This window comes from Perognathus longimembris, chromosome 6 (assembly GCF_023159225.1).
Source record: "Perognathus longimembris pacificus isolate PPM17 chromosome 6, ASM2315922v1, whole genome shotgun sequence".
NCBI classification, from domain to species: Eukaryota; Metazoa; Chordata; class Mammalia; order Rodentia; family Heteromyidae; genus Perognathus; species Perognathus longimembris.
The window spans coordinates 2,998,198-3,025,424 of NC_063166.1; the positions used below are offsets into that span (position 1 = coordinate 2,998,198).

Below are 27,227 nucleotides of genomic sequence, written 5' to 3' on the forward strand. Positions count from 1 at the left end.
TTAGACCATGACTCTCTTGGAGAACTGGGTTCTGGTAGAAAAATGTAAGAATAACCAGCTGTCCCTCGTGTCTCTCATTGTCACATCAGACATTTCCTCGTGGCTCCCTGGAACAGAGGAGCCCCCAGGCTCCCTCAGCCCCAGCTTGGTTTCTTGGACTTCTCTGCTCCCCCCTCCACCCCCCCTCACCCCCACTCCTTGAGAACGTCTCCCCCGCCTTCCCTTCTCTATGGGAGCCATCAGGGACCCCATTAGTGCCTGCCCACACTTTTATCTTCCCAGTACTGACTGCGGAAGCTCCCCGGGTGTCAAGGGACTGTCCTATTCCTTCATCTAGGTTACACTCACGGAACCTTCCAGTAGGAAGGGGCTCTGCGTGTTCACCCATGACACGAGCCAGGCGTGGGTGAGGTCTGCTCTGTGCTGTCCAAAGGGGAGGCCCCTCCGTGCTGCCTTTCGGCGACAGGATGTCAGGTGCCCTGACGGCATCGTCGCTCACATCCCAGGAAAGAAGGGCTACAGTTCTTGATGTAGTTCTAGAAACTTCTATCAGGAATCATTCGGTTTTTACTTCGGTTCTGTGATAGTGATCCCAATGGAGTGAAAATGAAAAGAGAATGGCATCTGGTGTTCAGGGCAGAATCAATAAGGATCAGACAGGACAGGAGACCTGTGTGCCGGTCACTGTCCTGTGAAGTGCCCACGTCTTTATTCTGGCATGCGCGGGCACTTGGAGCTGTCAGAAGGGCTTGGCCTGCGGGCCCATGTCTGGAATCCCAGTGGCTCCATCCTGGGCAAAAAGTTAGGGCAACTTCATCTCAGCCAACAAGCCAGGTCTGCCGTTCTGTCTGTGCAGAAAGCTATATGGAGTATCTCAGTGCAAGGTCAGCCTGGAACAAAAGTTTGAGCCCCTATCCAAAATATAACTAAAGCAAAAAAAAAGAGCTGGGGACATGGCTCAAGTGGTAGCACAAGGCTCTGAGTTCAAACAGTTCCATCAAGAAAAAGGAGGAAAGGAAGAAAGACAGAAGAAAGAAACGAAAAATCTGAGGGGATCCGACTCTGACTCAACCTCTCTACTGAGGAATCTATTTTAAGAAGATAATCAGGATTATTGACATTTACATAGAGCATGTTTATCCCCATATTATTTGTGAAGAAAGGGGAAAGAGCCTAAATGTCAGGTAGGTTAATGTCATTGCAAATTTAATAAATAAATAGTGGATGTTTTGACAAGGTAGACTATAATGGAGTCACTAAAAAGTTAGTTTTCATGGAGTTGTACTGTCATCAGAAAGTGCGTAGAAGAATAGCTAAGCCAGACAAGAACTGGCTCTGACACAATCTCAATGACATAAAATGCCAAGAAATCCCAGAAGGAAGCACAAACAAAAGGTTGATGACAGTTGCCATTATGTGATAGGATTATGGGCAATTACTACCTTTTCTTTATTCGCATTTCCGAGGAATCTATGATAGCATATGTGATATGTATAATAAAACAAAAACGCACATGTTTACTGTTTAACCATGTTTAATGACGTTGGAATGTGTGCTTTTTTTTCCCCCCAGAAGTTGCGATAATCTAAGGCTTGGATATTCATTTGCTTTCTAGGTAAAATTATTTTAAAGAGGTTTATAAATACTCAAAAAAAAAAAAGAGCTAGCCAGGCCGGTGCTAAAATAACAATGGACTCTGGACATGCTGGTGATAAAGTGGATGTTCATCGCTGTGTTGTGGTCTTTTCCTTTGCAATCTAGCATCTACCTCGGAACCAGCTGGCCCGCTGCGATGGTCTCACCCCGAGACGTGGCAGGGCGTGGACAAGGGATGGGGCGGATACAACGGCACGCCTCCGGGCCCCGGGGATGATGTCATCATTCCACCCAGTGAGTACAGCAATCCCTGAGATGAGCCCTATTCAAACTACACTGCATCTGATGGAGGGGGTGGGGGGGGCGGCCATGTGTCATTTATGTCATACAGCAGAGTAAAGAGAACAGGGGGGGAAAAAGCGCTATTTCTTCTTATAGCTCCCTTTGTGGGGAGGGGGCTCTATAGGAGAGGAATTTCATAGTTTCGTGAGGCCCAGAACAGATATTAGAATGGGATATGTAATCCCACGCGAAGGGAAGGTAGAATAATCTACTCACTGATCATTTTCTCCATGACTCAGAGAGACAATTCATGGTAGTCCAGTAGTCTTTGAAGAGGGAGTCTGGGGAGTCGGGGAATGAGAAAGAACAATTTATAAGGGCCTTCTTGCTTTTTATCTTTGTGAATTTTTTTGTTTCATGTAGAACTGAGAGGAAATGAAAACCTCTCTGTCGCCACCATTTCTCAAAATACTGGAGAACAAAAAGAAATAGAAAAAAAATAAAGTAGGAGAAAAAAAAAATCAATCTATCCAGTGATCCATTCATCTACCTAGAACGACCTCAAAGTACACACAGATTCCACAGGGCACTGATTCCCGAGATAGTCAACATTCATTTTCCTTACCGGAACATTCAAAGAAGTCCCCGAAAAATCTCTTTAGCCTCGGAAGAAAATGTTTTACATGGAACTATTGGAATTAGTGTCTTTACTCCATTTATGTTTTAATTTGAGCCTTTCTAGGAAATAGTAAGTAAGAGAAGAGCTGTGATGTGAAAAGAACATTGAGCCGTGTGTGTGGTAAGAATGGTGATTAGCTCAGCACTAACAGTGGACTGGCCAGGGTGCTCTATGCCCTGACTCAGCACCTGCAGTGGCCTTGGGAGAAGTCGGAAGTCTTTTCTGTAATTTTCACAGACAGAGAAACGGGGGCCCAGGTCAGCGGAGTAGCTTGCTCAGAGACGCACAGTGTGCAGGTTTGAAACCCAGATTCTAAGTGCTTACACAGCAAACACGTTCTCTTTCTAGCAAGATGAAGGGTAAAGTGGGAGAGCGGTTGTGTTGGTGGCTTTATCTTGGAGGGACACGGGAGACCGGCTGAAGGAGAGCATGGCTGTGGGGCTCGAGGGGCCGGCGGGAGGGGCTGGCCTTGGGCTTGGCCGAGCTGGACGGCTTCCTAACCGTGGAGGATGAAACTTATGAATGAAGCAGCTCATGAGTCATGTCTGTACGAAGGCCAACCCTCTTCTCCTTCCGCGCTCTCTTTGATGAGTCTAGCCAGCGGATTTGCTCTGGGCCATGGGTTTTTTGCCCCCGCTAAGCGATGCCGTTTCCCTGGTTCCAGGCAGGAAGCGAGGGAGGCGTTTGAAAGTCGCCCAGCTCCGGATCGTGCGGGGCGTCGGTGCTGAGCGAGGCCCCGGGACGTGACAAGCGCAGCTGGCTCCTGGCATTGCCCCGGCCGTCAGTCAGCTCGGGAGGGAATTCCACCCCCCCACCCCCACCCCGGGCCTACGTAGCTCAAGTCCACGCTATGGAGAAAAGGGCGCAGGCTCTGGACACACAGATCCCCTTCTGAACACCCCTTTCCTGTTCCCCGGGCACACCCTGGAATTAGGCACTGATTTTAGTTTCCAGGGAAAGCAGCGGTGAGGCCGTGCTTCTCAAGTGTGGGTCTCGCGCAGGAAGGAGGCTCTTGGCTGCACTTTGCCCTTCCGAGTTTGGCCCGCGTGTACTGATATCTCCATTTCCCACGAGCCTTTGGGCTGAACCCACGTCCTCTCTGGGCTTTCAGTCTAGACGTTTGCCTTTCCTGCCTCGCCCCGGCCTTGCTGGCCATGGGGCTCCAGGAGGCCAGCTATCAGCCCATGGCCAACAAAAGGCAGCGGAGGCTTGGTGGACCTGATACTGAAGCTGTGGGAACGAAGGTTTTGAAACAGGTTCCAGAGGCTTCGGGGGTGGCGAGAGCAGAAAGTGTGATTGAGCTCTTGGTACCAGCCAGGCCCTGGGCGGAAGGCTCTGCACAGCTGTTCTCAGGTAGCGCTTGCAGTTTCTCCGTGACTGGATCCTGCTTCTATCTCTGCTTTCAGAGATGACGAATATTGGACATAGAGAGGAGAAGTTGTTCATGTTATTTTCTTAGTAACTAAGAAGCTAGAGCAGGAAACTAGAGCCCTTCCCTTCCCTTCCCAGCCCTGCCCTGCCCTTCCCAGCCCTGCCCTTCCCTTCCCTGCCCTGCCCTGCCCTGCCCTGCCCTTCCCTTCCCTTCCCTTCCCTTCCCTTCCCTTCCCTTCCCTTCCCTTCCCTTCCCTTCCCTTCCCTTCCCTTCCCTTCCCTTCCCTTCCCTTCCCTTCCCTTCCCTTCCCTTCCCTTCCCTTCCCTTCCCTTCCTTTCCCTTCTCCTCCCTTCAGCCTCTGTCTTTGCCTCTCTTTGGCTCCATGGAGCTGAGGATCAAACCCAGAGCCTTTCACATGCTAGTTATACACGCTGCCAGGTAGCCACGGCCTGGCTCTGAGCGGGGCGTCTCCTGTGGTTTGGGGGGGAGTGTGAATATTGGAGCGTGATCGCAGGGCCTCACGATGGGCCAGGCTGGCGAGTCTGGGGCCTGAGCCGCACCTCTAGCCCTGGTTTCTGTTGCTTGTTTTGGATGTGCATTTTTGAACCTCATGTATAACTGAAGGCATAAGTACATCCCAAATGTTCAGAAGTTAAATGAGATAGCGTCTGTGTGCATGACCCGGGCGTCGCACTTGTGTGGTAATGGAATTACCGATGGAGCCCCTGATTTGTAATGTGTCAGGTGTTCTGGTCTGCCATTTTTCCATCTGCCTGCTCCTCTTGGCCTCTCGTATTAGAGGCACTTTGTATTTTCTTTCCAATGGCTTATTATTTAATTTTCACAACATCCTTGGGAGCTAAATAGGTAATAACTATTATTACAGTAAAAACCCATTTTTATATAATACGATTTTAATGGAAGTGCTGATTTTACAAAATGAAAGTGACTGGTAAAGAAGATTTAAGTGATACTTTTGAACCTCTAATATAATTTTATGGTGTTTTGTGTGTTTTAATTCATTAATAAAGGAAACGTGTAGAACAAGTCCCATCATTATTCAAATAGGATAGCATAATTTTTCAATAAAATTCTTTGGGTAAATTGCCTATTTCCATTTTCTGGGAAATCAATTTTATGGAATGACCTCAGACCCATCCTATTTGATAAAAATAGGGCTGTACTGTACTAATAAAAGATATCACTATCTTAAGTATGGTACCATTTTCCTTCCAGGCGATCTGTCTGTATAGACACTGAGATTATGAAGGGGCTGTAAAATTTTCTCTGCAGTGTTGTACACCGGGAGTGGAGGTGGTTGTGAAGATTTGCACTTGTGGTGGTTTAGCCTCTGGTAACTCTGCATCATACAAACAGTCTATCTTAACATCTTTGCCTTTTTCATACAGCAAAAACAAAGTTCCAGTGCATCCTTTGTCACTAGTGGGAATAAATTCTGTCCCAATCAATCTATAAATCCCATCCTCCTTAGTGAAGCGACAACGTCTAGCTCCTACCCTGGACTGGCTCCTGAACTGACCCGGAGGGAATGCGTTGGATACTTGCGGACGCATCTGGGCAGAGCTGTCACCTTGGTAGGTGGCACCTGTTCTTACAGGGAAGGCGTCACGGAAGGAGGATGTGCTACCTGCAATTAGAGAAGATGGGGGTCGGGGCAGAAGGGTACAGCTGTGATAGGATATCCCGTAGCCCCGGGCCTCTTTTCTGGTGTGTTTGTTGCAGTAGAACTCACTGTTTCATTTCCTATATTACTTTGAACTGTTCATATTTGAAGAGATGAATGGGAGGGAGCGGCTTTTCTTGTATAATCGTTCTTCTGTTGGTTCTGATTTTTAACAATCCAGCCCTTTCAGTGACAGAGACCCATCAAAGCCATGTGATGTTCAAAGATGACAATGTTGAATGCATTTCCCTGTTAAATTTGAAGGCATTGTAATAATGGATTGGTTATATGAAGCAAAATGAGCAGAAATCAGAAAATCGTCTTTGAGGGGAGGAATTTCTAGAACATGTTGTGACTGTGGAATTACTGAATTGATTTTACCTTTTTGTTCTCGGAGATGACATCTGACTGAGGATGCTGCAGACGTACAGAGAGGCCTAGGTCTGTAGTGTCAAATTAAAATGGGATGTTACAAACACTGTGTCATTTCTGTAGCCACTAGAGTTCTCTTATAATTTTTTCCTGGCCTCATTTAGGGAGGGTAGCAATGTCCACCCTCTAGATTTCCTGGATTTCTAGCAATTGAGGGAGAGGATTTAGATTTGGGCTGCTGGGGTTCTGTGTGATGTGTAGCATCAGAAGGGTGACATTTGGCATGTGGGTATTTTGTAACTTGATGATTCACCTACCAAGTGGCCCAGAAACAGAAGGCATAGGCTGGAGTGTTTCTCTTTGAGCTCTCCAGATGGTACCTGGGCTCAGCCTAATGAAAGGCTCACCTTAACTCATGGCCACTTATGCGGCTGGTTTCTCATGTGGGTCATTGGCAGGAAAATCTACTATGAGACGCCAGGTCTTTTCTTCATATTCTTATCGGTGGAATGTCTCGGGCTTTCTCACTGCATGGCAGCAGGGTTCCGTGAGAGAATTGCTTAAGAGACACTGCCCTAAGAGTAAGTGGTCCCGGAGAACTGGATCGAAGCTGTGTGTGTTCTGAGCCGATCTCAGCTGCCTGAAAAGAACAAGTGCTCAAGTCCTCAAGTGCTGCTGGCCAAGCAAAGACCCAGTGCCGACTCTCTCCTTGGGAGGACTGAATTCTGAGGCTGACCCCCTGTGTAGGGGTGTGCCTCCCTGCTTGAGTGTGGGCACTGGGGTAAGATGAACAGCAGACGCATCGGACTCCATTCGGAAGGTGTTTAGGGCCTGCCGAATTTGTACTGCCTTTCCAGCGCGAGCAGGTCTCATTTAGATTCATTGGCTAGCATGAATCAGAAAGTACAAAATGCCATCGAATGGATTGGTCAGCAGATTTGATCTCCATAGATGTACGCCAGTTATGGGTAACGCTGAGTGTTGTTATCCCCCCTCTTTTCGGCTTGCAAAAGCAGTATTTCCCAATGCTCCAAATATTACTGGACTCTGTTTGGGTTTTTGCTTCAGGATAGGGATGCCCCACAATGTGTAGGCTGCAAACTGCAGTCCAGTCTCCTCCGTGTGTACGATCCGGAGCCTTGAGGGAATAAGGGAAAGGATAAGGGAAATACATTTTTAGTTCTTCATTTCAGTTCCTTCATGGGAAACATAGATGGACTTTAGAGAATCTTGTTCACTGGTAAAGGCCCCTAAGTCCTAGACAAGTGGTAGACTAACTTGCTCACCAAGGTTCTGTGATAGCGCTCTTATTTAGAAGGACAACCAGGGCGTAGAGTTAATAAAAATCCAGAGCTATTTATGTTGTCCCTGTAAATATGCAGTTTTAGTCACAACAACAATAGCAGCCCTGTCTATTTCTTGTGCGACAAGGCGAACAATGTGATGTAGGTTTGCTGAGATTGATTACCTCTTGTTCTTCAGTCTTACTTTGTCAGTCTCTCCTCAACACAATCGCAGTGCTTGTTTCTGGGCTAATTAGAGCTCACTTAGAATCTTCTCTTGGGATCCAAAGTCATGCAGGCCTGATACTCTTTATGGCTTGCTAACTTGCTGGAACTAATGAGAGTTTTATTCTAGTGCAGTGGGTTTTCAAACCTTTGCCTGTTCCCACTCATCCGAGAAATTCATTCACCATCCAAGTCCCTTAGTATAGGTGTCATAAGTGAGAGAAACACAGGAAACACAGATCATCATTTAGGTACCAGGTTTTGACCAGTGTGGTGTGTACGAGAGGTTTGAGTACTTACCCTGACCTACATAAGCACTGCTCTTAAGTCTTCATGTTCTCCTGCCTCAGTCGCTCAGAAGTCTGGACTTTGTGTCTCTGCCTGAGATGAATCTAAAAATCTGGAAATCCCCCACGGTGCTTCCTTTCACTTGGAATAGGCGGTGGCATTTTGCAGATGCAGCATCTTCTTTCTCCTGTGCTACTTCTATAGGCTTCCATCTGAAGTTGACCAGTGTTGATTAGAGGAACTCTGGGCCTTAAATATGTACATTTTAACTTCAAGGGCAATGGCACTCTTCATGGAAAAATACACGTGTCGTGAGTGTCGTGAGCTTGACAGAAAAGCAGAATTGACAGGATGTGACAATTCTTCAGTGATGTAAGGCAAAGGAGGACGAGGCTGATGAGGACAAGAACTTTCTCGCAAAGGTGACTGGCAAGAGCTGCCATCAACAGGAATAGAAGACACCCGGGAAGAAATAGGACATAAGCTGAATTCTACATGCAGACTCCAAGATGGTGGCAGGAAATGGATTCCTGAGTAGCCAGGACTTGGGTGTGAGCCAGAGGTAACAGGCTTTGTACAACCCTTAGTATGTTAAATTTCAGGAGTAGTCGTTGACATGTTATTTAAAACAGGCACCATCTGATAGAGTGCTATCAGAGCACATTGGGTTTAGTCCCTTTTCTATTTTTACACACTGCGATTTTGGTTATTTATTTTGGCGCAATGATGTTAGAAACAACTACTAAATTTTTGAAAGACCGGTTACCCTTGTTTGATCAGGAATGATGAATTTCCTAGAAGCCACACTTGTCGTGATGAAAAGTCTGAGGCCAATGTGGACACAAAGGGTGTGTCACCCTAGTCAGGAATCGCCTTCAAGGGTTATTGCAACTGCATATCCTATGACTTACAGGGCAACATGGTTTCTGAGGATCAGTGAAATCTTCCCTGATTGAAATGCATGCACTTCTATTTCACCTAGCCTCGTTCTTCCAACAGCTTTGCTTTGTGGAATTTCTATCATCTGAGGGGACACAGGTATTTCCTACAGGCCAAGGGGACCTGGGTGATTGTACACGGGTTTTCTCCAACTGGTTAGGGTTAGCCAAGAAGGAAATGCTGTCATGGAGGAGGTTAAGACACAGCAGGACTTTATTCGCTTGCTCTAATTGAATTATTCCTCCCACCCCCCCCCACCTTTTTACTTTATGGTCTGTTTTCCATGCAGACATTTTTGGAATGCAGAATTAAATAATTCATGATTTCCCTGTTATTGGTTTAGGTATAGTTTTTATTTCTTTCTTGGGTTGATTATACTCCCTTGAGGGGGCTTTTCCAGTCTCTTGGTATGCACAGGGTTAGAGATAAGGATTTGTCCAAGTAACTAAGCATTGTGGGTGCATCTAGGTCAGCCTGGGCTCCTCGCTGACCTGCTGGCTTTCCGTATGATTAGGTTGAACCCAGAGCTTCTTAATGTGTCTGTGAGAATGGAGGTTGGAAGCCATCCTGGACAGACACATCCGAGAGACTTTTAGCTCTGATTAACCAGCAAAAAGCCAGGGCTGGAGGAGGTGTGACGCAAGTGGTAGAATGCCAGCCTTGAACAACAACAACAAAAAAGCCAAGCAAGCACATAGCAAGCACATTTCCAGCAGCAAGAAGGAAGCAACGCAGAGAGAACCCTGGGCCTCGTGTGGACACGAAGGAGGCGGTGCTCTTACCGGAGCCAACGACTGTAGGTGACACCACTGAAAAGCAGACTTACAACACTATTTTTCTCACCTTTACAGAGTCACACGAAGGGGTTGCCATTCATCCAGGCAGTTTATGCATCCAGTGCATCTGGAAAGTGGACTTTTACGAGAAAGGTGGCCACGCGTGTTTCCCAGCCCGGGCAGGAAGGCACCCATGAGCAGACGCTGTCATTGGTGTGCACTCCCTTCCGTGTTGGTTTGGTGATTTGGTCAGGGTTTTCCCAGTCCGGGGCTGTGCTCTGTGCCCCAGGACGGAGCCTCACTGCTCTGCACTCCCAAGGCCCGCTGCCCGCCCGGGAAGCCATCTGTCTGCCTTGTCTTTATTTACATGATCGCGTCACCTGATGGCAGTGTAATGTCTGGAAAGAGAACATTGCGCTCACCTAGATTGTGCTGCTTCTTCCCTCGTTGTCTGGTTCAGCCATGGGGTGGGTGGGGTGCGGGGGGCTCACCCCTCTGAGTGACTCATGGGTGGAGAGGTGGTATCTGCAATGCTCGTGCGGAATTGGGGCTCAGCAGTTTCCTACAGGCCAGAGGCAGCTCGGGTCCCCCCTGTTCTCCATGCATTCCCAGTGCGTGCCTCTCATCTCGTCACCCCTGGAGAGCTGGTGGTCTTTAGTCAGGCTTTCCCTCTCACACGCAGCAGCAGCTTGCTTCTCCTCTCCTCCCGGAATCCACCTGAGCCCTGGCTGGCCCCCTGTGGCTCTGCACCTGAGGAGCCGCTGGCCTGGTGTTGAGTGCTGTCTGGGGATTTACTGCCTTGGCAGCCTCCGGCCTCCTGGGGCTTGGTGGTGAAGGCGCCTCCCGTGGTTTTAGCTGTGGAGCAGCTTGTGGATCTTCTGTTTCCTGGGAAATCGCTTCCCAGGTTACCTCTTCTCATTTGCATCGCATGCAAGCACCTGCTCCCGTTTGCTTTCTTTCCAGGATAAGGAGAGAGCTTAAAGGAGTAAACTGTTGGTGCTGGCTGAGCTCTGTGACCCGGGTTACTGAGAGGGAACCCAAGTGTTACTGTTAGGAAGAGAGCTAAAGCGAGGCTGGGAAGGTGGCTTAGCGACAGAGCGCTTGCCTAGCACGCAGGAAGCCCTGGGTTTGATTCCTCAGCACCATGGCTCGAGTGGTGAGCAAAAAAAGAAGCCCCATCCCTCCTCCCCCAATAAACGAAGCCAGGGACAGTGCTCAGTCCCCGAGTCCCAAGCCCCAGGACTGGCAAAAACAAAAAAGAAAGAAAGAAGGAAACAAAGAAAGAGAGCTGAAGCCTGAGTCTCAGCCAGCACTGGCAAGGCCCAGCTCTGACCAAGGGTAGGCACTCTTTTAGGCTCCACGTATGTGTCCTTGATGTGTGTTTACTGCTTACTTGCCAGTCAGTCTGAATGTTTCCAAAAAAGCTTCTAATACTTCCGTGTGTGTGTGTGTGTGTGTGTGTGTGTGTGTGTGTGTGTGTGTGTTGGTACTAAGGCTTGAACTCGGGGCTTAGGCACTGTCTGAGCTTTGTCTGCTCAAGGCCTGCACTCTATCACTTGAGCCACACCTCCACTTCCAGCTTTTTTGGTGGTTAATTGGAGATAAGAGTTTGATGGAGTTTCTGGCCCCAGTTGGTTTGGAGCTGCCATCCTCAGCTCTCAGCAGCTAGAATTCCGAGCAGCTAGCATTGCAGGCACTGGCATTACCAGCACTCAGATCTCACACTTCGTATATTAGCCTTATTCGGCAGACCTAGGTCTCTAGGCAGAGTAAGCTGGCCACAGTGGTTCAAGGAGAGAAGGAAGGAAATAGTTAAAAGATTTTAAACTGCTAAAGAGGGCTTTTACATTTTTTTCTGGGAAAGCAGCAGTTTGCATGGAAATCACAGCTTTTATACATTAAGTATGGTTATGAGTCTCTTCCCTAAAGCTGTGTGAGAAATGTGAGCTTGACTTTTTTAGTTTTTATTTATTTATTTTTCCCCCACTTCTGAACAGAAAAGGAGAACTAGGACCCAAAAACTCATGTAGCTTCTTGCCAAGGATTTTTAGGTAACAAAGAGAAAGCAGAGAGTGTGGTTTGTGCTCAGAAATCACAAGATTACACTGATAATGTGCATTTTGCTGCAAGATGCTTTATTTAAACCTCATCTAGAGAGAAAAAATTAACCCCAATTTTTATAAGCTTTATTATCCCAGTTCTTCTGTATGTCCATCCTAATTCTTGTCACAAACAAACCCAATTTGCATTTCATAAACCAGGAAGCAGAGAGGCAGGCGGGGACTTCCTCCAATGAGGCCATGCTTCTACGAGTCTATTCAGTTATGTATTTGCCTATATTGGGAGCAGACATTTTCTTATGCTTCAGCTTTTTGGTGATTAATTAGAGATATGAGTCTCATGGATTTTCCTATCCAGTTTGGCTTGGGAGTGCAATATGCAGATCTCTGCTTCCTGAACAACTAGGATTACAGGCATGAGCCAACAGTTCCTGGATGATGTTCTTTTCAATATATGTATCTACTTATATAAGATATCACTTTAAAATATTCATTTGCCATTTTTCGGAGCCAGTTTGTATCATATACATTTTAGGTTAATTCACTTCAGAATCTTCCTAACAACCTGATGAAGAGTTGTTGCTATTTTCTTGTATTGGAGACTCAGAAACAGAGATCCTAAAACTAACTGATGAGAGACCAATTAATCTTTAGATATAATAATGTGAGTCCCAGAACTCATGTAATATGCCGAGATGTCCTCACTCCTTGTGTGAAAAGATGTGTTCCAAATATTCATAAGTGACTTCAATAAAAGTTAACAATTGATCAATTGTTATATCAATGAAGACAAGTCGACCACTTCCTTTTTGTAATGTGTCCTCCAGTATCCTAGAGGGCGAATAGAGTTTACTGTGCTATTGTTTTGATGATGGGCACCTAACTTTCCCGTCTACAAGCAATATAAAAGGAAAAACATTACTGCTTTATTGTTCTAGTAGGAAAGTTTCTCCAGGCCCTCTGATGCCATAAACATCCTCTATAGCCTGCCTACATCTGAGAGCACTCTGGAGAAGGCTTATAAAGTGGGAAACATGCCTTCAATAAACACATAATCACTACATTACAAACTCATTTAAAACCCAGTAAAAGACAGAATGCTGCTTCCCAATTCATTCTTAAGGATATAGGATCAATTCTAAAATCAAACAAAAGAGTACCAGACAAGAAAATTAGAGATGATACAATCAACATTCATAGGAAACTGAGCAGATCACATACCCTTGTGCTTTCATGGAATCAGGAATAATCATTAAATCCTAGGAATGCAAGGATGGCTCAACTTTAGGGGGAAGAGTCTTTTGACATAATTCATTAAGGCAGAATTATACGTCTTTCTTTTCTTCCATGGACTATACATAGACTCTTTTAGAATAAAGAAGCATAATGCTCATTGTATAGAGTGAAAAAAATGGCCAAGAATGTTTCTTTCTGTCCCCTCACCCACTTTTTCCATTGGTATGCTAGCCTCTACTTCTCTACTTGGCTTCATCTCTTCCTTGCCGGCGACTTGAATAACTCAGGCTGCCTGATGATTTCTAGACCTCACAGCAATGAGAGCAAGTCCTTGAAGTATTGTTTCCTATTGTAGGGGGCTAACTGGTGTGAGTGAATGATAAAACTCTTTTATGGCTGTGGGTGGAGGACAGGTCTGAGTGGGTCAGGGAAAGAGGAGATAAATTGAAAACAGAAATTTAGAGGTCTAGTGCCATCCAGTCACAAGTCTCTCTGTGAATTTGGGGCAGTGAGGTGAAATATTCTCTGTGTTGTTTCACAGAGACATCTAAAGAAAAGAAATACGAATTCTGAATAGATATTTCAAGCATGGCTTTTTGAAGAAATTTTGTGTACTTACCACCCTCCCCCCCAAAACATGCAACTTCTTAAGTGAGCACAGAACTCTTTGTTGTGCCTGGGGTAGGGGCAAAGCTGGTGATTACTGTGTGCTAAACACATCTTTTTAGCATGGTGGACATGCTAGCTCTTGCCTGTATTCTGTAACTGCTTAGGAGGCAGAGACCAGTAGGTCACAGTTCAAGGTCAGCTCAGGCAAAAATAAGGTTCATAAAGCATTTCATCCAATGGCTGGACATAGTGATGTCTACCGTTAACCCAGTGATGCAGGGAAACACAAAAGGGAGGATTGTAGTCCAGGCTGACCCAGGACTAAAGTGAGACCATAATTAGAAAATAGCCAATGTCAAAGGTGTTTGTAGAGAGAATCAATTGATAAAACACCTGCCTAAGAAATGTGAGGCTCTGAGTTCAAACCTCACTATCACAGAAACAACAAACCAAATCCCTCATCTTCTTATCATCAGAAGGAAAAATATTTGCATGGTGTCATCAATTGGGTTTTATAGGATAAGTTCCCCAAGCTCACAGATCTCTAAGAACATATTGGGTACATTTCTATGTACTCAAGTACAAATTATCAATGGAAAAATTTCCCTTAACATGTACTAAAGTATTCCCTAGAGAAGGAACATTAGGATTAATTTTAAAAAATTAATTGCATTATGCTAAAGTAGGGATACCATATTTACATTATCAGAGGTACCAGACAGAACAATAGAACAAGAAACAAAAATAATACATGACATAACCATTAAGTATATGATAAAGCACAAGACCATCAACTACTTGTAAATCTATATTTATTGGTCAGTGGTCATTCATTTTGCTGTATATAATGTTGAAATGGGAATTCCAGATAGATTGGATTAAAATGAGATATTAAGTCTTAAGAACAGGAATTGTAATATATTTCCCAGGCAATATATATGTGATTATTGGGAGCCTGGGCAAAAGTTGTCAAATCTAGATACTATTTTTAGGATTGTAAGAATTCTGGGATTGTCATGCTGTCTGAGCCCACATTTGAGTTCAAGCACAAAGGAATCGAATTTGAAAACCCCAACCAAGGTGTCTGTGCATTCAATATATGTGAACCACTGAAACTTCAAGACATACATACACATGCAGAGAGAGAGAGAGAGAGAGAAAGAGAGAGAGAGAGAGAGAGAGAGAGAGAGAGAGAGAGAGGAGGGAGTGCAAGAGGGAGGGAGGAAAAAAACTCCTAAAGGCCGAAGGATATTTCAAAACTATAGAAATATTGAGAACAATGAAAACTTTTTCAGAAATTATTTTTGTATTTATATACAATCCAAACACATTATAAGTTCAGAAGCATATCATATAGGCAGGTTTGTTCAGAAATAAATTTTGAGGTAACGTCATCAAGTGTATTTAGTATTTTGCAGATAAGTACTATATTGAATGAGTAGTTATGTATTTGTAAATTATATGTAATTTTTTTTTTTTTTTTGGCCAGTCCTGGGCCTTGGACTCCGGGCCTGAGCACTGTCCCTGGCTTCTTCCCGCTCAAGGCTAGCACTCCGCCACTTGAGCCACAGCGCCGCTTCTGGCCGTTTTCTGTATATGTGGTGCTGGGGAATCGAACCTAGGGCCTCGTGTATCCGAGGCAGGCACTCTTGCCAGTAGGCTATATCCCCAGCCCATGTAATTTTTTAAAAAACCCAAAGAGAATACAAATATCCTGTCTTTAAGGAATTTAACCAAGTCTGGATGCTGGATGTTCCTGTCTCATCCTCCTCGACTGTGAGCTACTCAGGAGTTTGAGATCTGAGTCAGCCAGGGCAGGGAAGTCCATGAGACTCTTTGATCACTCCTCCCCACCCCCTACCCAGTTAAAGCAAGCAACAACAAAGCCACCAGCCAAAGTGGCGCTGTGGCGCAAATCATAGAGCACCAGCCTTGAGCTAAAAAGCTTAAGAAACAGCACTCAAGTCTTGAGTTCAAGCCCTACTACCACACCAAAATAATATGGTATTATTATTATTACTTTCCTAGTTAGAAGCAAGAATTGCAAACCTGAGAAAACAGCAACAGTGAAGAAGAAAAACAAAGTCTGTCAGTTTCCTGGGTGTGTTGCCTGGTGCAGTGTGGGGCGCGAAGAGGAAAGAGCTTTTATTTTCAAAAAGAATGGCAATGGGGAAACAAGCTCATGGCGTGCGAAGTTGGCTACCTTGACTTTTGCCTAAAGAGCGAATCTCTTGTTTCGTAGAGCTGCATTGTTTCCTTCTGAGTTAAAGGGTGAATGTATATGAACGTGTTAGAAGTGGATCTCCATCTTTCACTTCTGGAACCGAATCCAAACAAAACCCCACCGAGGAGTCCACCCAACGCCCGCCGGGTGTGCAAACAGGCGCCGACCCTTCCTGGGCGCCGGGAAAGCGGCAGCCCCTTTCTGGCATTTTTTCTCTTAGAACTTAGGATCCGGTGGAATGATCAGATACAGTTTCCAATTTTACTTAAAAAAAAAACCTTCCTATTAAATAGAGCCAAAATATATTTGAGGAACAGATGGTGTCGACGAGAGGGAGAGACAAACACTGTATGTTAAAATTTTTATTGATCAATTAAAGAATCATAATTTAAAGTGTTGATTCTACCATGGGGATTATGCCTGTCTCCGTGTGACGGGGGGGGGGGGGGCAGGCACAGAATGTGTGTTTTGGGTGGGGTGGGAATTTAGAACACGCCCTGGGGAGGGCCTCCTTGTCCCCTCCCCTCCCTTTGTCTCCTCCCCTCTCTCCCCCCTCCCCCCTGTCTCTATGCTTGTTTGTCTCTCTTTCCTTCTCTCTCTCTTTCTCTCCGAAACATGCACACTCTACACATGCACGTAGACATGTACACACTTATATCAGATAAGCAGATGGTTTTTTGTGAAGGTGTTAGGAAACTGGCTGTCAGTCTTGAATCATGCCTCTGGGTACTTTAAAAACTGCCTCTTCTGCCTGTTTTTTTTTTTTTTTTTAAGACCAATATGAAACAAACAAACAGACAAAAGACAATAATCTAGCAGCATAAAGCAACCACCTGTGTGGACTTGGTATATATATAAAAAAAAGGCAGCCTATAAAGTTGGCAGCTCCTTGGAAAGAGTTTAGGAACAGGAGGGAATCGGGTGCTCCTGTTCAGCTGTTCTAGAGAGACAGACTTGAGAAGCAAGGACCATTGTGACAGCCAGTCAGACTACAGGGCACTGACTCCCAGTCATGTGAAACTTTCAGCCCTGTGAATAGTTCATGGACGAGGGGCTTCCACTCTTTTACATTTGCTTGTCTGGGGTGTGCGAGACATCTTCATAAATTATGATAGGCTCTTGGAGTAACTCATTAGACTCCCCCCCACCCCCAAAACTGAACAAGACTACAAAGGAAAGAAAACACCACCACTCCCACTTAAAGTATTCCAAGCAATCTCTTTTGAGCTAAATATATTCCTCTCTTTGTGGAAAGGAAGATTAGATCACCGAATAGGGTTTTAAATGCTATTAGGACTCGCTTTTCCTTTGGTCTGCGCAGTTAAAGGAAAATGTTGTGGGTGAGACTCACTGTGGAAATAAAACCATGCATTACGGAAGGTGGAGGGACAGAGAGATCTACAATCGCCCCTTGTGTGCCCTCATCTGCGTCTGCATGCCGGCCACATCCCAGCCAGGCCTGCTGTCCGTGTAGGCTGCCTGACCAACAATGGCAGGGTTGTAGTGGAAACTGTCTTTGCCACCTAAGTTATGGGCCTCCAGACAGTGGACACCATACAAGTGGCGGGTCTTCCTCCCCTAAATGATGCCTGCTCAGTGTGACCCCATTATGATTCCCAGGGTCTGTGCCCTTTGCCCTTTGCCCTTTGCCCTTTGCCCTGGGTCTCATTTCTGTAAAGGTTAGATGAGTGTCAGACCCTCGGAATGCCACACAATAGTGACCCTTAATTCCTTAGCTTTGCTGGGGAAGAAAATTGAGTGTCTAGTCTTGAAACAATATGCTCCGTAACTGGAGCCAGAAGGTTCCAGATGCCAAAGAAGCCCTGGTCTTCTGCCTCCGACATCCATCTTCTCTTTTGGCTCTCCAGATTTCTGGTCTTCAGGGTGGTGTCCAGCCCTGGACATTGACTCTGCTGCTTTGTTATATTTGGGGGATTCTTGTTAGTGTGAGGTTTTTCAGATCTTATGTCTAAAGCTTTTTATCTCTAATTGTTGAAATGGAGCTCATTAAGAGACGAAACACCACGAAATCCATTGCTTGGCACAAGATCTCAGGGAAAAGATGGTGGGTGTTTAGTGCCTGATGGATGGACCAGTGGTAAGAGGGTATAATTCCAAACCAGGAGGCAAAACCCCCATGGCTGGTCCTGAGCCCCTTTGGGGAGGGGAAACAGTCTTTAATTACATCTGGAACTCATTAATTAGTTCTTTTTGGAGCTTCTTTCCAGATCAGCTCCTCCATCAGCCTCCCATTGAGCAATAGAAATTCCAGATGGTTCTCTCCATATGCCAGTGCTCATCCTCGCAAGCAGGATAGATTGGTCACTGGAGTTGGATGGAAGAGCTGGGGACAGGACAGGACATGGTGGAGAGCACTAGGCCACAGCTAAACTATAGGGGATCCATTGTGTTTATTAAGAGGATGGCCGGACCATTTCTGTGTGATTACTATGACACTTTTGAGTCATTGTACAGAAAGGATGCCATGGCTAGAGAATGCAGTGTATTCATTCCACCTCATACCTGGAAAAAAGAAAAAAAGAAAGCCATCACAAACTGCCATGCCTGGGGAGCTTCTTGGCCCTGCTTCCGATCTACCCTGAAGGCTGCATGAACCTGTCACCCTCACCTCTATCACTGGGATCCCAGGAATCTACTAGCAAGCCTGAAGGCCATGTGCTTATTTTGTGGTGGCAGAAATGTGTTATTGCAGGCACATTCACGGATTTTTCTAATTTGAAGTAACTGGGAATGAAGACAGGAGTAACTTCTCCATAATGAAAGAGTGTATTATCATTTCCACTCTACCATATTCTACTTATTTTGTTTATATGTCTGTCTTTAGCTGATGGTAGGAAAACACACCTCATTCATCTTTCAATGGGCAAGGTTTGACATGCCATGGGCAAGGAAAAAGGAAGAGCAAAGAAACAATGGAAGTGTTACTAGTGTCTACTGCCATATTGTGTGTGTGAGTGTGTAAGAGAAAGAGAGAGTGAGTGAGAATGGCAGAGAGAGAGAGAGAGAGAATGAACTCTGGACGAGAGAAGGCATGTATTGACACTTTTTTTTTTTTATTGTGTTGTGAAATCAGATCCAGGAGGCAAACATGGGTGGAATGAACTATAGTTTAAGATAGATAATGGCTATTTCCATTAAATTCTTTTCTTAAAGGTGGTTTGTTTCAGATCATTTCTATCTTAAAATCATGAACCTACAAAGCATATGTTAAAACAAGAACATACCCTTGATATTTCATTGTTTTTGTTTGACTCTGAGAGATAAATATCCCGTATTTCTCTCATAAACAGGAATCTAGACCTTAGGCGAATGAAAAAAAAAAATGACATGATTACAAAATGGTGACTGTTTTGAGGAAATAAGTTAAAGGTGCAGGTTGAAAGGGAAAGGGTTCATGATACGCTTGTATGGAAATATCATACTGAAATTAACATGTACTAACTAAAAAGAATGAGATTCACTGGAGAATGGATGGGCCCCCATCTCAGGTATAGTGAAATAAGCCAGTCCCACAAAGTCAGGTATCAATGTTTTCCCCATTAGTGCAATGTAGAAAAACAACCAAACCAAACCAGACCAAACCAAACCAAACCAATCAAGGTTATTATGAAACAAAAGGGGTCTGCTTAGGGAGACGGACGCGGAAGAGGAGAGCAATGACAATGGGCTCTTCAAGGCCAAGGTCATATCTAGTGTTCTCTATACCCCTGAAACCAGGACCAGAAGACAAAGGACAAGGACAAGTTGCAGGGCGGGGACGGGGGTGGGGCATGTAACTTGGTATGTGTGTTTGCACTTAACTAGGCTTGAGCAACTGTTTGGGGGCAAAATAAAGAAGATTTGGAAATCTCAGGAGATAAAAGCGGGCAAGAGAAGGCTATTCTTGTTTTAAGTATGCAACTGTGCCCTTCCTTATTCTTCCACAGACAGGACTGTGCTCGTGGACATAGATCTACCGCGGCTCCGAGGTCTCTACGTGATGGGGACGCTGGAGTTCCCCGTGGACAGGAGCAACGTTCTGAGCGTGGCCTGCCTGGCCATCCTAGGAGGCGAGCTGAGAGCCGGTGAGTGAGGGCAGCCCTGGTGGAGAGACAGAGGGAGATGGAGAGGGAGAGGAGGGAAGGAGTCAGACACAGGAAGCCACGGCCCGGGAGGGGCGTGTGGCTGGTTTCGCCCCGTGGAACTGCCGTACCGTGGACGAGCGTGGCAGAGCTTTGAGACCAGCGGTACATCTGACCCATACGGAGGCCACCGATGACTCCTTGTTGTTCTCCTCACTTTTGTGGCTCCGTGGGCAGCTCGTGGAGGGGTCTGGAGACTTGGTAGATGCTAGGAGATGAGGGTCCTCCCGCTAGGAAGAGGGGCCCACCGCCTAGGCAACATAGCTGCTGGGACAGCCATGAGTCTTCTGTGACCACAGCCAGTGATGAACCCCAGGTTTCCCGCCATGCCAGACTCTCAGTTCTGCTGAATAGATTTGGGCTCTGGTTCCCACTCTCTTCCATGTACTGCCTCAGACACCTTCCCACGTCGTCCTTGTGGAGGATTTATTTGCTTATTTTGTTTTCTCTTGGGTCCAAGAGGGTCCTAAGTACAGTACTTTTTAGTTCTCTCTCTCTCTCTCTCTCTCTGTTTTTGTTGGTTATGGCCTTGAACTCAAGGTCTGGGTGCTGTCTCTGAGCTCTTTTGCTCAAGGTTAGTGCTCTACCACTTTGAGCTACAGCTCTCCTCTGGTTTTCTGGTGATTAATTGGAGATGAGAGTCTCACAGACTTAGCTGCCTAGGCTGGCATCCAACTATGCTCCTCAGATCTCAGCCTCCTGAGTAGCTAGGATTACAGGCATGAGCCACCAGCAACTGGCTTTTGTTATCTCTTTATTGGATCATTTTGGTCTGTGTTTCCATACTGGGGAGATACTTTTGCATTATAACCTTTTTCTTTTGGGTAAATACCAACTGTCCATTTGTTTATTATTCTATAAAATCCTCATAGGATTCACTAATCATTTATGGAATGATGGAAACGTGCTAAAGCTAGACACTGCTTAAAAAAATAAACAAGAACACTTATTTCAGGTTGACATCTCTGATTGTTGAGGTTGGTCTTTAAAAAAGTTCTTCTAGGTTTCTGCTATCACGACTACAATAAATAACTTGTGTCCTGAAAAATCTATCCGTTCGGAGGGAAGTGATGCCCTGCCATTTTATGTTTGTGCTTTGCACATCGCAGATCTGAAAGGTGAAGCTTTCTACTCTCAGCTGTGCTTTGATTCCTCACTAGATAAAGTGTCTTCTTTGCCCCTGTGTATCTCCCGTGTGCTCCAGCCCCACAAGTGGCTGATGGGCCCCCATCTGCCCAATCCTTATATGCAAAATGCCTGGAGGAAGACTTTCAACCCATCTGTCCAATGTTACCGCACCTAAGGAAATGCCAACATGAAGTAGATAATATGACTAGTTAGTAAACGAACTTAATAGATGTGGACCCTGGCACAAAGCACTGCCAGGATGTAGCCACCGACAGATGCCGTTCGATCCAAGTCTCCACAGCGTGGAATTGCAATTCTCGTTCGTTCTGCTTTTACGGCAACGGGTGCTGGCAGAAGATGGACTTTCAGTCGCGCAGATTCATAGAATGCTAGGATTCGAGGGGGCTGTCAGATCAAAGCTGTGCTTGGAGGAGAACAGCTGTATCCAAAATATCAAGCACTGCTTCATTCCTTGTGGAGTGCATCTCTCATTAGTCTGGTAAGCATGAAGTGCGTCACTCGTACATCCGGCCTGGAATTGATCACATCTCTTCAGTGTCCATCATGAGGATGAGCGTTGGTACCAGGGAAGAGATGGAACACACCCAAGTAGAAACAGTGAGCCCTAGCTTTCAAGAGTGAAGGCACCTATGAAACGCATCCTCGGAGTGGTCACGTCTCTCAACCTGGAGAAGGCTGCAGACGCAGAAAAGACGGCGGCAAGGACGCGCGTTCGCGGCCCGAGACCCCGCTGTGCAGCGTGAGGCCAGCCCTGCGAGTGCTTGTGGGCCTTGTCAGATCCATCGAGACCGGGGGCGGTGGGCGAAACCTCACCGCCTGTGCACGCTGCTCGCGGCGCGTGGGCAATCCCGGCATGGGGGCTAGGCGGGGGGAAATGACATGCGTAGGCCTGGTCTGAAGCAGGTGAGCGAAGGGGGACACCTTGTGTGGCTTTGAGGCGGAAAGGCAGACCCGACCCGGCACGACAGGGACAGTAATCCTTGGCTCTCAGCTTCCCGGTTAGCGAGGACTTCCGGCGTGGTCCACTGTGCCCGGCTAAGTTATTTTATATGCGTGCATTTAGGTAATCGATATTTGGCTGGGCGTGTAAAACTGACCAGCATGGAAGCTCTTTGATTCCTAATTTGGCATGCCACGCGCCGCACATTGCTGGAGCCGGGGACGCAGATGCACGCCGGTCCTTTGTTCTGTCACAACCAAGTCGCGGGATGAACGAACTGTCTAGCTGCCAGCAATTAGACTGAAGACTTGGGCTTTCATCCTAAAATGCATCACACTTTGTTTCCCAGGGCTCGTGGTGGGTGTTTGTCAGCTCTGCCTCACCGTGGAAGCCAGAAGCCTAAGGTTATCATTAATGGACAGCGTTGATTGTCAGGAAATGAAGTGCCAAGCACACGGCTGTTTCTTTTGTTGCTTCCATGATTGGGACTTTCTCAGTCCTAAAGAAGAAGAAGAAGAAAAAATCCATACCCAGTTTATTGCCTTCCAAACGGACAGTTCTGTGAGGCTCATTGGATGATTAAGTAATAAGAAGACAAACCCGAGGAAGGTGTCGATTAAAACATAGCCGCCGGCCTAAAGCCTCAGTACCACGAAACCGCCAAGCCATCTCGTGCGATGTTTGTTAAAGGAAAACGTATTGGGTTAAACATACATACATATCCTCTTTCAAGTTCAACTAGGATTTGGAAATGATTCAGGTACATATGTAATGTAGACATGCAAGTGCTAAATAGTTATCTATAATTAGATGGTTTGTGAAGTGGCTTCGCCAGGGGTCACTTAACCCTGACTGAATTGATAAGGAAATGTCTAGGAAAACGTGGCTGGCAACTGAGCTGGGTTTGGGGATGAATGAGAGCTCACCATTAAAAAAGAGGGAAATGGCTGTGTTCCAGGCAGAGAGAGCCGAAGCAAGGGAGTAGTGTCTTAGGGATTTCCATGGCTCAGACTGGGAAGATGGAAAGAATTCTACACCAAGATGCTTCTCGTTGTTGGCTACTTCCATGCTTTTACAGATGTTTGCTATTATAAATAAATAGCAATTCAGTGAAGAAGTTGGACTCTTGGTGTCACTGGCCACACTCCATCCTGTAGGTAGTAGATTCTGTTCATGGCTCATGCCCAAATAGCTGGGCTCCAGCCTAGCTTTTTTGCCCGTTAATTAAAGATGGAGTCTCATAGACTTTTTTCTGGCTTTGAACAATGATCCTCCAAGCCTCAGCCTCCCGGCTCTATAGTAACTCCTCAGGGTGAACTGGTCAAACTAGAGGTACTGCAGTGAAAGGCACAACCACTTTTATGCACAAAAGGGGACATCGAACTGAAGACTGGAAATCAGTTTGCTTGGAGGCAACCCCAATGGAAAGAGCAGTAAACACTGGGAGAACCGAAAGTGAAGACTGTGCAAGCCCGTCGTGAGCACAGAGAGAGAATGCAGGGCTGCTCAGGAGCCCAGCTCCGGGCGGCTGAGCTCAAGGTGTGGGGAAGTCCTGTTGATGGAAGAGGCCTCAGTGTAAATGCGCATGATGCTTAATGCCACCCAAGGGGCTTAGTTAACCAAATACTCAAAGGTCCTTTTCCATGTCCCTTACCTTTGGAAGCTCACGGAGTGTGTTTGTCCCGTGTTCGCCAAATCCACGATGGTTATCTTTTGTACCCCATAATGTCATTTCTTCCATCTCCCCAGGTGACTTTAGCATCTGGAACCGATTCCCTTTGCCCTCCCCTGCAACCGTCACGCGACACAATACCAACTTGGCTTCCCTTTTATCCCGCCCCCTCCTGTGTCCCAGGATGGTCTTGATTAAGTCGAAGGGCCAGCTTCACCACGTAATCGCTGTGAAATTCCCGACAAGTTGTTTAACCTCTTCTGTGCGTTTGCCTCAGTTTCCTCCCTGAGGGGCTCGAAAGCTCCATGGAAAGCCTGTGGGAATGAAATGAATTCCCACGCGTGGACACACCTGGAGTGTCTTCGCAGCACGACCACGATTATTTCCCTTCCCGTTAGGAAGGAATCAAGTCCTCCAGCTTGCTAGAGTTCAGAACACCTTGTCGTGAGCTTTAGAGGGGTCAAACGAAGATGAATTCCTTGGATGTGGCCCGCCTCATCCACCTGCTGGAGAGGCTGCCTCGTCTTTCTGTGAGGAGCACGCCTTTAAGGCATCTACCCACCTGTCAATTTTTCTTACTAGCCCAAGAAGCACTGCGTTTTAACACTTACAAGAGCATGTTCTTTCTGTCTCTTAAATTTTTCTTTCCTTCTCCCTCATGCCCCAGCTCCGTCTTGCCCTTCCCCCCATGCTAACAAAAATAAATCCAAACCCTGGTCACTTCAGATACTAAAACGACCCCGGCAGGCTGACTAATTTCGCCCAGACTTTCTACGAAAGCCCGCACATGTTCTGTCGTTTTGGGTTGCATAATAGATTTAATCTCTGATTTTAGGGAAACGCTGCACTCTTTTTGTGGAACTCTGCATACATTTCTTTAGGGCAAAAAGTGTCCTACTTTTCTCTCTCTGGTATCTGTTTAGCACTAGGCCATTTTCCCCCCCTTCTTCTGGAAGACTTTAAACTACCCTCCGTGAAATAAATGAAATCACAGTTGGAAAACAGCTTACTGGACGGACTTATAACCACAAGATAAGAGCTGAACCATATGCACTTGCTTCCTGACTGCTTCCTCCGCCTTGCTTCCCTTCTTTCTGCTCTACCGCATCTGTCTGAGCTAAGAGAAGACTTTAGTATCTCAGTGGAGGGCTGGCCTTGCTCAGTGAAGCGGCAACTTAGTTCTATTGATGTCAGTGGCTATGTCAATACCCAGGCTATGAGTTCCAGTCTCTGCCTGTCCACTGATCTACTGTATGACTGTGCTGTCTTGTTCCTCCGCCTCTTGTTCTCAATGGTTCCTTCTAGAGTAGCAGCCGTATATGCTAGACTGGGAAGACAGACATGTAGCAAGTCTCAGACTCATCTTGAGCTGTCTGGCTGGGTCGATCTGAAAGGATAGCTGTGATTTCCTGCTCTCTGAAAAAAAGGAAATTGCTCACCAAAGGACAAGCCTGCAGTTTTCAGTTTGCCCGTCATCCCATCCTGCATTCGCCAGCCTCACTTCTAAGTTGGGAGGCCTCGTGGGATGGCAGAGAGGCTTCGTGAGCTTGTTTGATCTGAGGGGCAGGCGTGCCATGACCTCTCCTCCAGTTATTGCTTAAACAACGGACTGTAATTTTTTTTTCTGTGCTCTAAGACATATTTTCAAAGGAATAGAACCACCTGAGGTCCATATTCACTAACATCATTCCAGCAAACTCCTTGAACAGCACTCACTCTGCAAACAAGACCAGTGCTTAGGCGAACAGGATAAGGTCAGAAGTGAGTCCCAGCTCTTGTCTGAGGACCATAGCCTTCTGTCTTCATGTTGCTAAAAGAATTTATAGAAAATCATTTGTTACTTGTTTAATTAAACATTGACCACCAGCATCTTTTCTCCGAAAGGTCTGTTATTTAATATTTCGATAAACTTTAGAGCCCAAACCTCTGAGCCTCTTTTAGGTCTGAATCCTTAAAATTGTCATGAGAATAATTCCTTTAACTTTTTTTGGGGGGGGAGGGGGTGAGTGGGTGGAGATTAAAGGTGAGATTCAAATGAAGGAATTTGTGGATAATGCAGCCCTATCAACACTTTTCTCTGTATTAGTGGTATGTAACAAGTAATCCCTAAACCTTGGTTTGTTACAGCAAGGGCTTGTGTTACACTTTGTTGGGCTTGGTTCCAGCTTGTATATCCTATGCGGTTTTGTTCTCAATGCCTGTTCCTCCAAGTCCCAGAGGCTATTTGGGGCTCCTTTTTGGTAGAGACCAGCATTATAAGACATCTGGTGAGAACTGACCAAGTCACTCAAAACTACAAATGAGAATTAGCGTTGGCATTACTTCCACTCAAGTGCCATCAGCCAACACAAGTCACACAATTGGCCTAAATATTAGCAAGTCACAAAGCACAGGCAGCCCTAGAAGAGAAAGGTCAGAGAGTGTGGGCGACAGTCCCGTCTCTTTTGTGATCATCGCTGAGCGTCATCGTCCTCCTCCTATTTGATCTAGGTGACGCCGGCTCTTTTCCAGGTAACTTTCTTCACAGCACCTGCTGTGCATTCTCTGTCTTAGTTTCCCATTACTCGGAACGCTACGCTTTTCTCTGTACACAGGGACTTTAGAAAATCCCTTAGGAAAAGAACACAAGCTTCTGATTCACCTTCGAGCCTCAGAAGGAGTCTCTTGTGACCGCCTCTATGGAATTCGAGTTGACCCAGGAATGATTGGTAAGAGGATCATACAATTTGATTAAATTAGTAAGTGCACATGGTGTGTGTGTGTGTGTGTGTGTGTGTGTGTGTGTGTGTGTGATACAAAAGTCCTATCCATGGACCATTGACCAAACCACAGGCACGCTTCTGGATAAATTACACTTAGTATATTACTTAATATGCCTCTGATGTAAATTCAGAGAAGATGAACAATTCATATAACACTTCATAATGTTTAGCCTAAGAACTTAGATTTCCTCTGCTTAGACTGGTTAAACACCAAAGTGTAGACAAAGAATCTATATTATAAACTATAAATAATCGTGCGGCTCTTCAGTAGCTAAGTTAAGAAGCCCCCAGAGTGCTCACAAGTGGGCAGGTAGAGAAAGAATGTACGGCATGATAACAACACAGCGTAACGTATTCGTCTATAAAGAAGAACGTGAATGGAACTGGGAGTCATCATGACACTGTCAAGCAAACTGAGTCAGAGTCAGAAAGATGAAAAAAATCATGTTTTCCTGGCTGGGTACTGGGGGTGGGGTGGGGGAGGGTCATACCAGTAACCCTAGCTTCTTGGAAGTTGAGAGCTGAGAATTCAGGTTCAAAGCTAGACAGGGCAGCAATGCCTCTTGATACTTTTATCCCCAATTAAATAGCAAAACAAAACAAAAAAACAAACAACAGAAAACCCCCCAAACCTGGACATGGAGCTATGTCTCAAGTGGCAGAGCCCTAGCCTTGAACAAAAAGAAGCTCAGGGACAGCACTCAGTCCTTGAATTCAAGCCTCAGGACCAAGACACACACACATACACACACACACACACACACACACACACACACACACACACACTCCCACCTACATAAAAAAAGGAACTGAAGAGCGGAAATGTATAAACTTCCTGACCTGACTCCAGGCATATGTTTAAGTTAGTACTTTTAAGTTTTTCTGAAAATAAGCTGCAATAAAGAATAAAATATTTTCTTTACTGCATGTTTAATTT

At 45.8% G+C, this 27,227-nt stretch overlaps 1 protein-coding gene across 1 annotated transcript in view; it reads left to right on the forward strand.

Moving 5' to 3' along the window:
* Nucleotides 1–27,227, forward strand: part of Pkhd1 (PKHD1 ciliary IPT domain containing fibrocystin/polyductin) — a 268,602-nt gene that overhangs the window by 150,163 nt on the left and 91,212 nt on the right. The window contains exons 50-52 of the mRNA XM_048347537.1: nucleotides 1,762–1,890; nucleotides 19,573–19,710; nucleotides 26,123–26,236. Coding sequence (XP_048203494.1) covers nucleotides 1,762–1,890; nucleotides 19,573–19,710; nucleotides 26,123–26,236 — 381 coding nt within the window. The remainder of the gene's footprint in view (nucleotides 1–1,761; nucleotides 1,891–19,572; nucleotides 19,711–26,122; nucleotides 26,237–27,227) is intronic.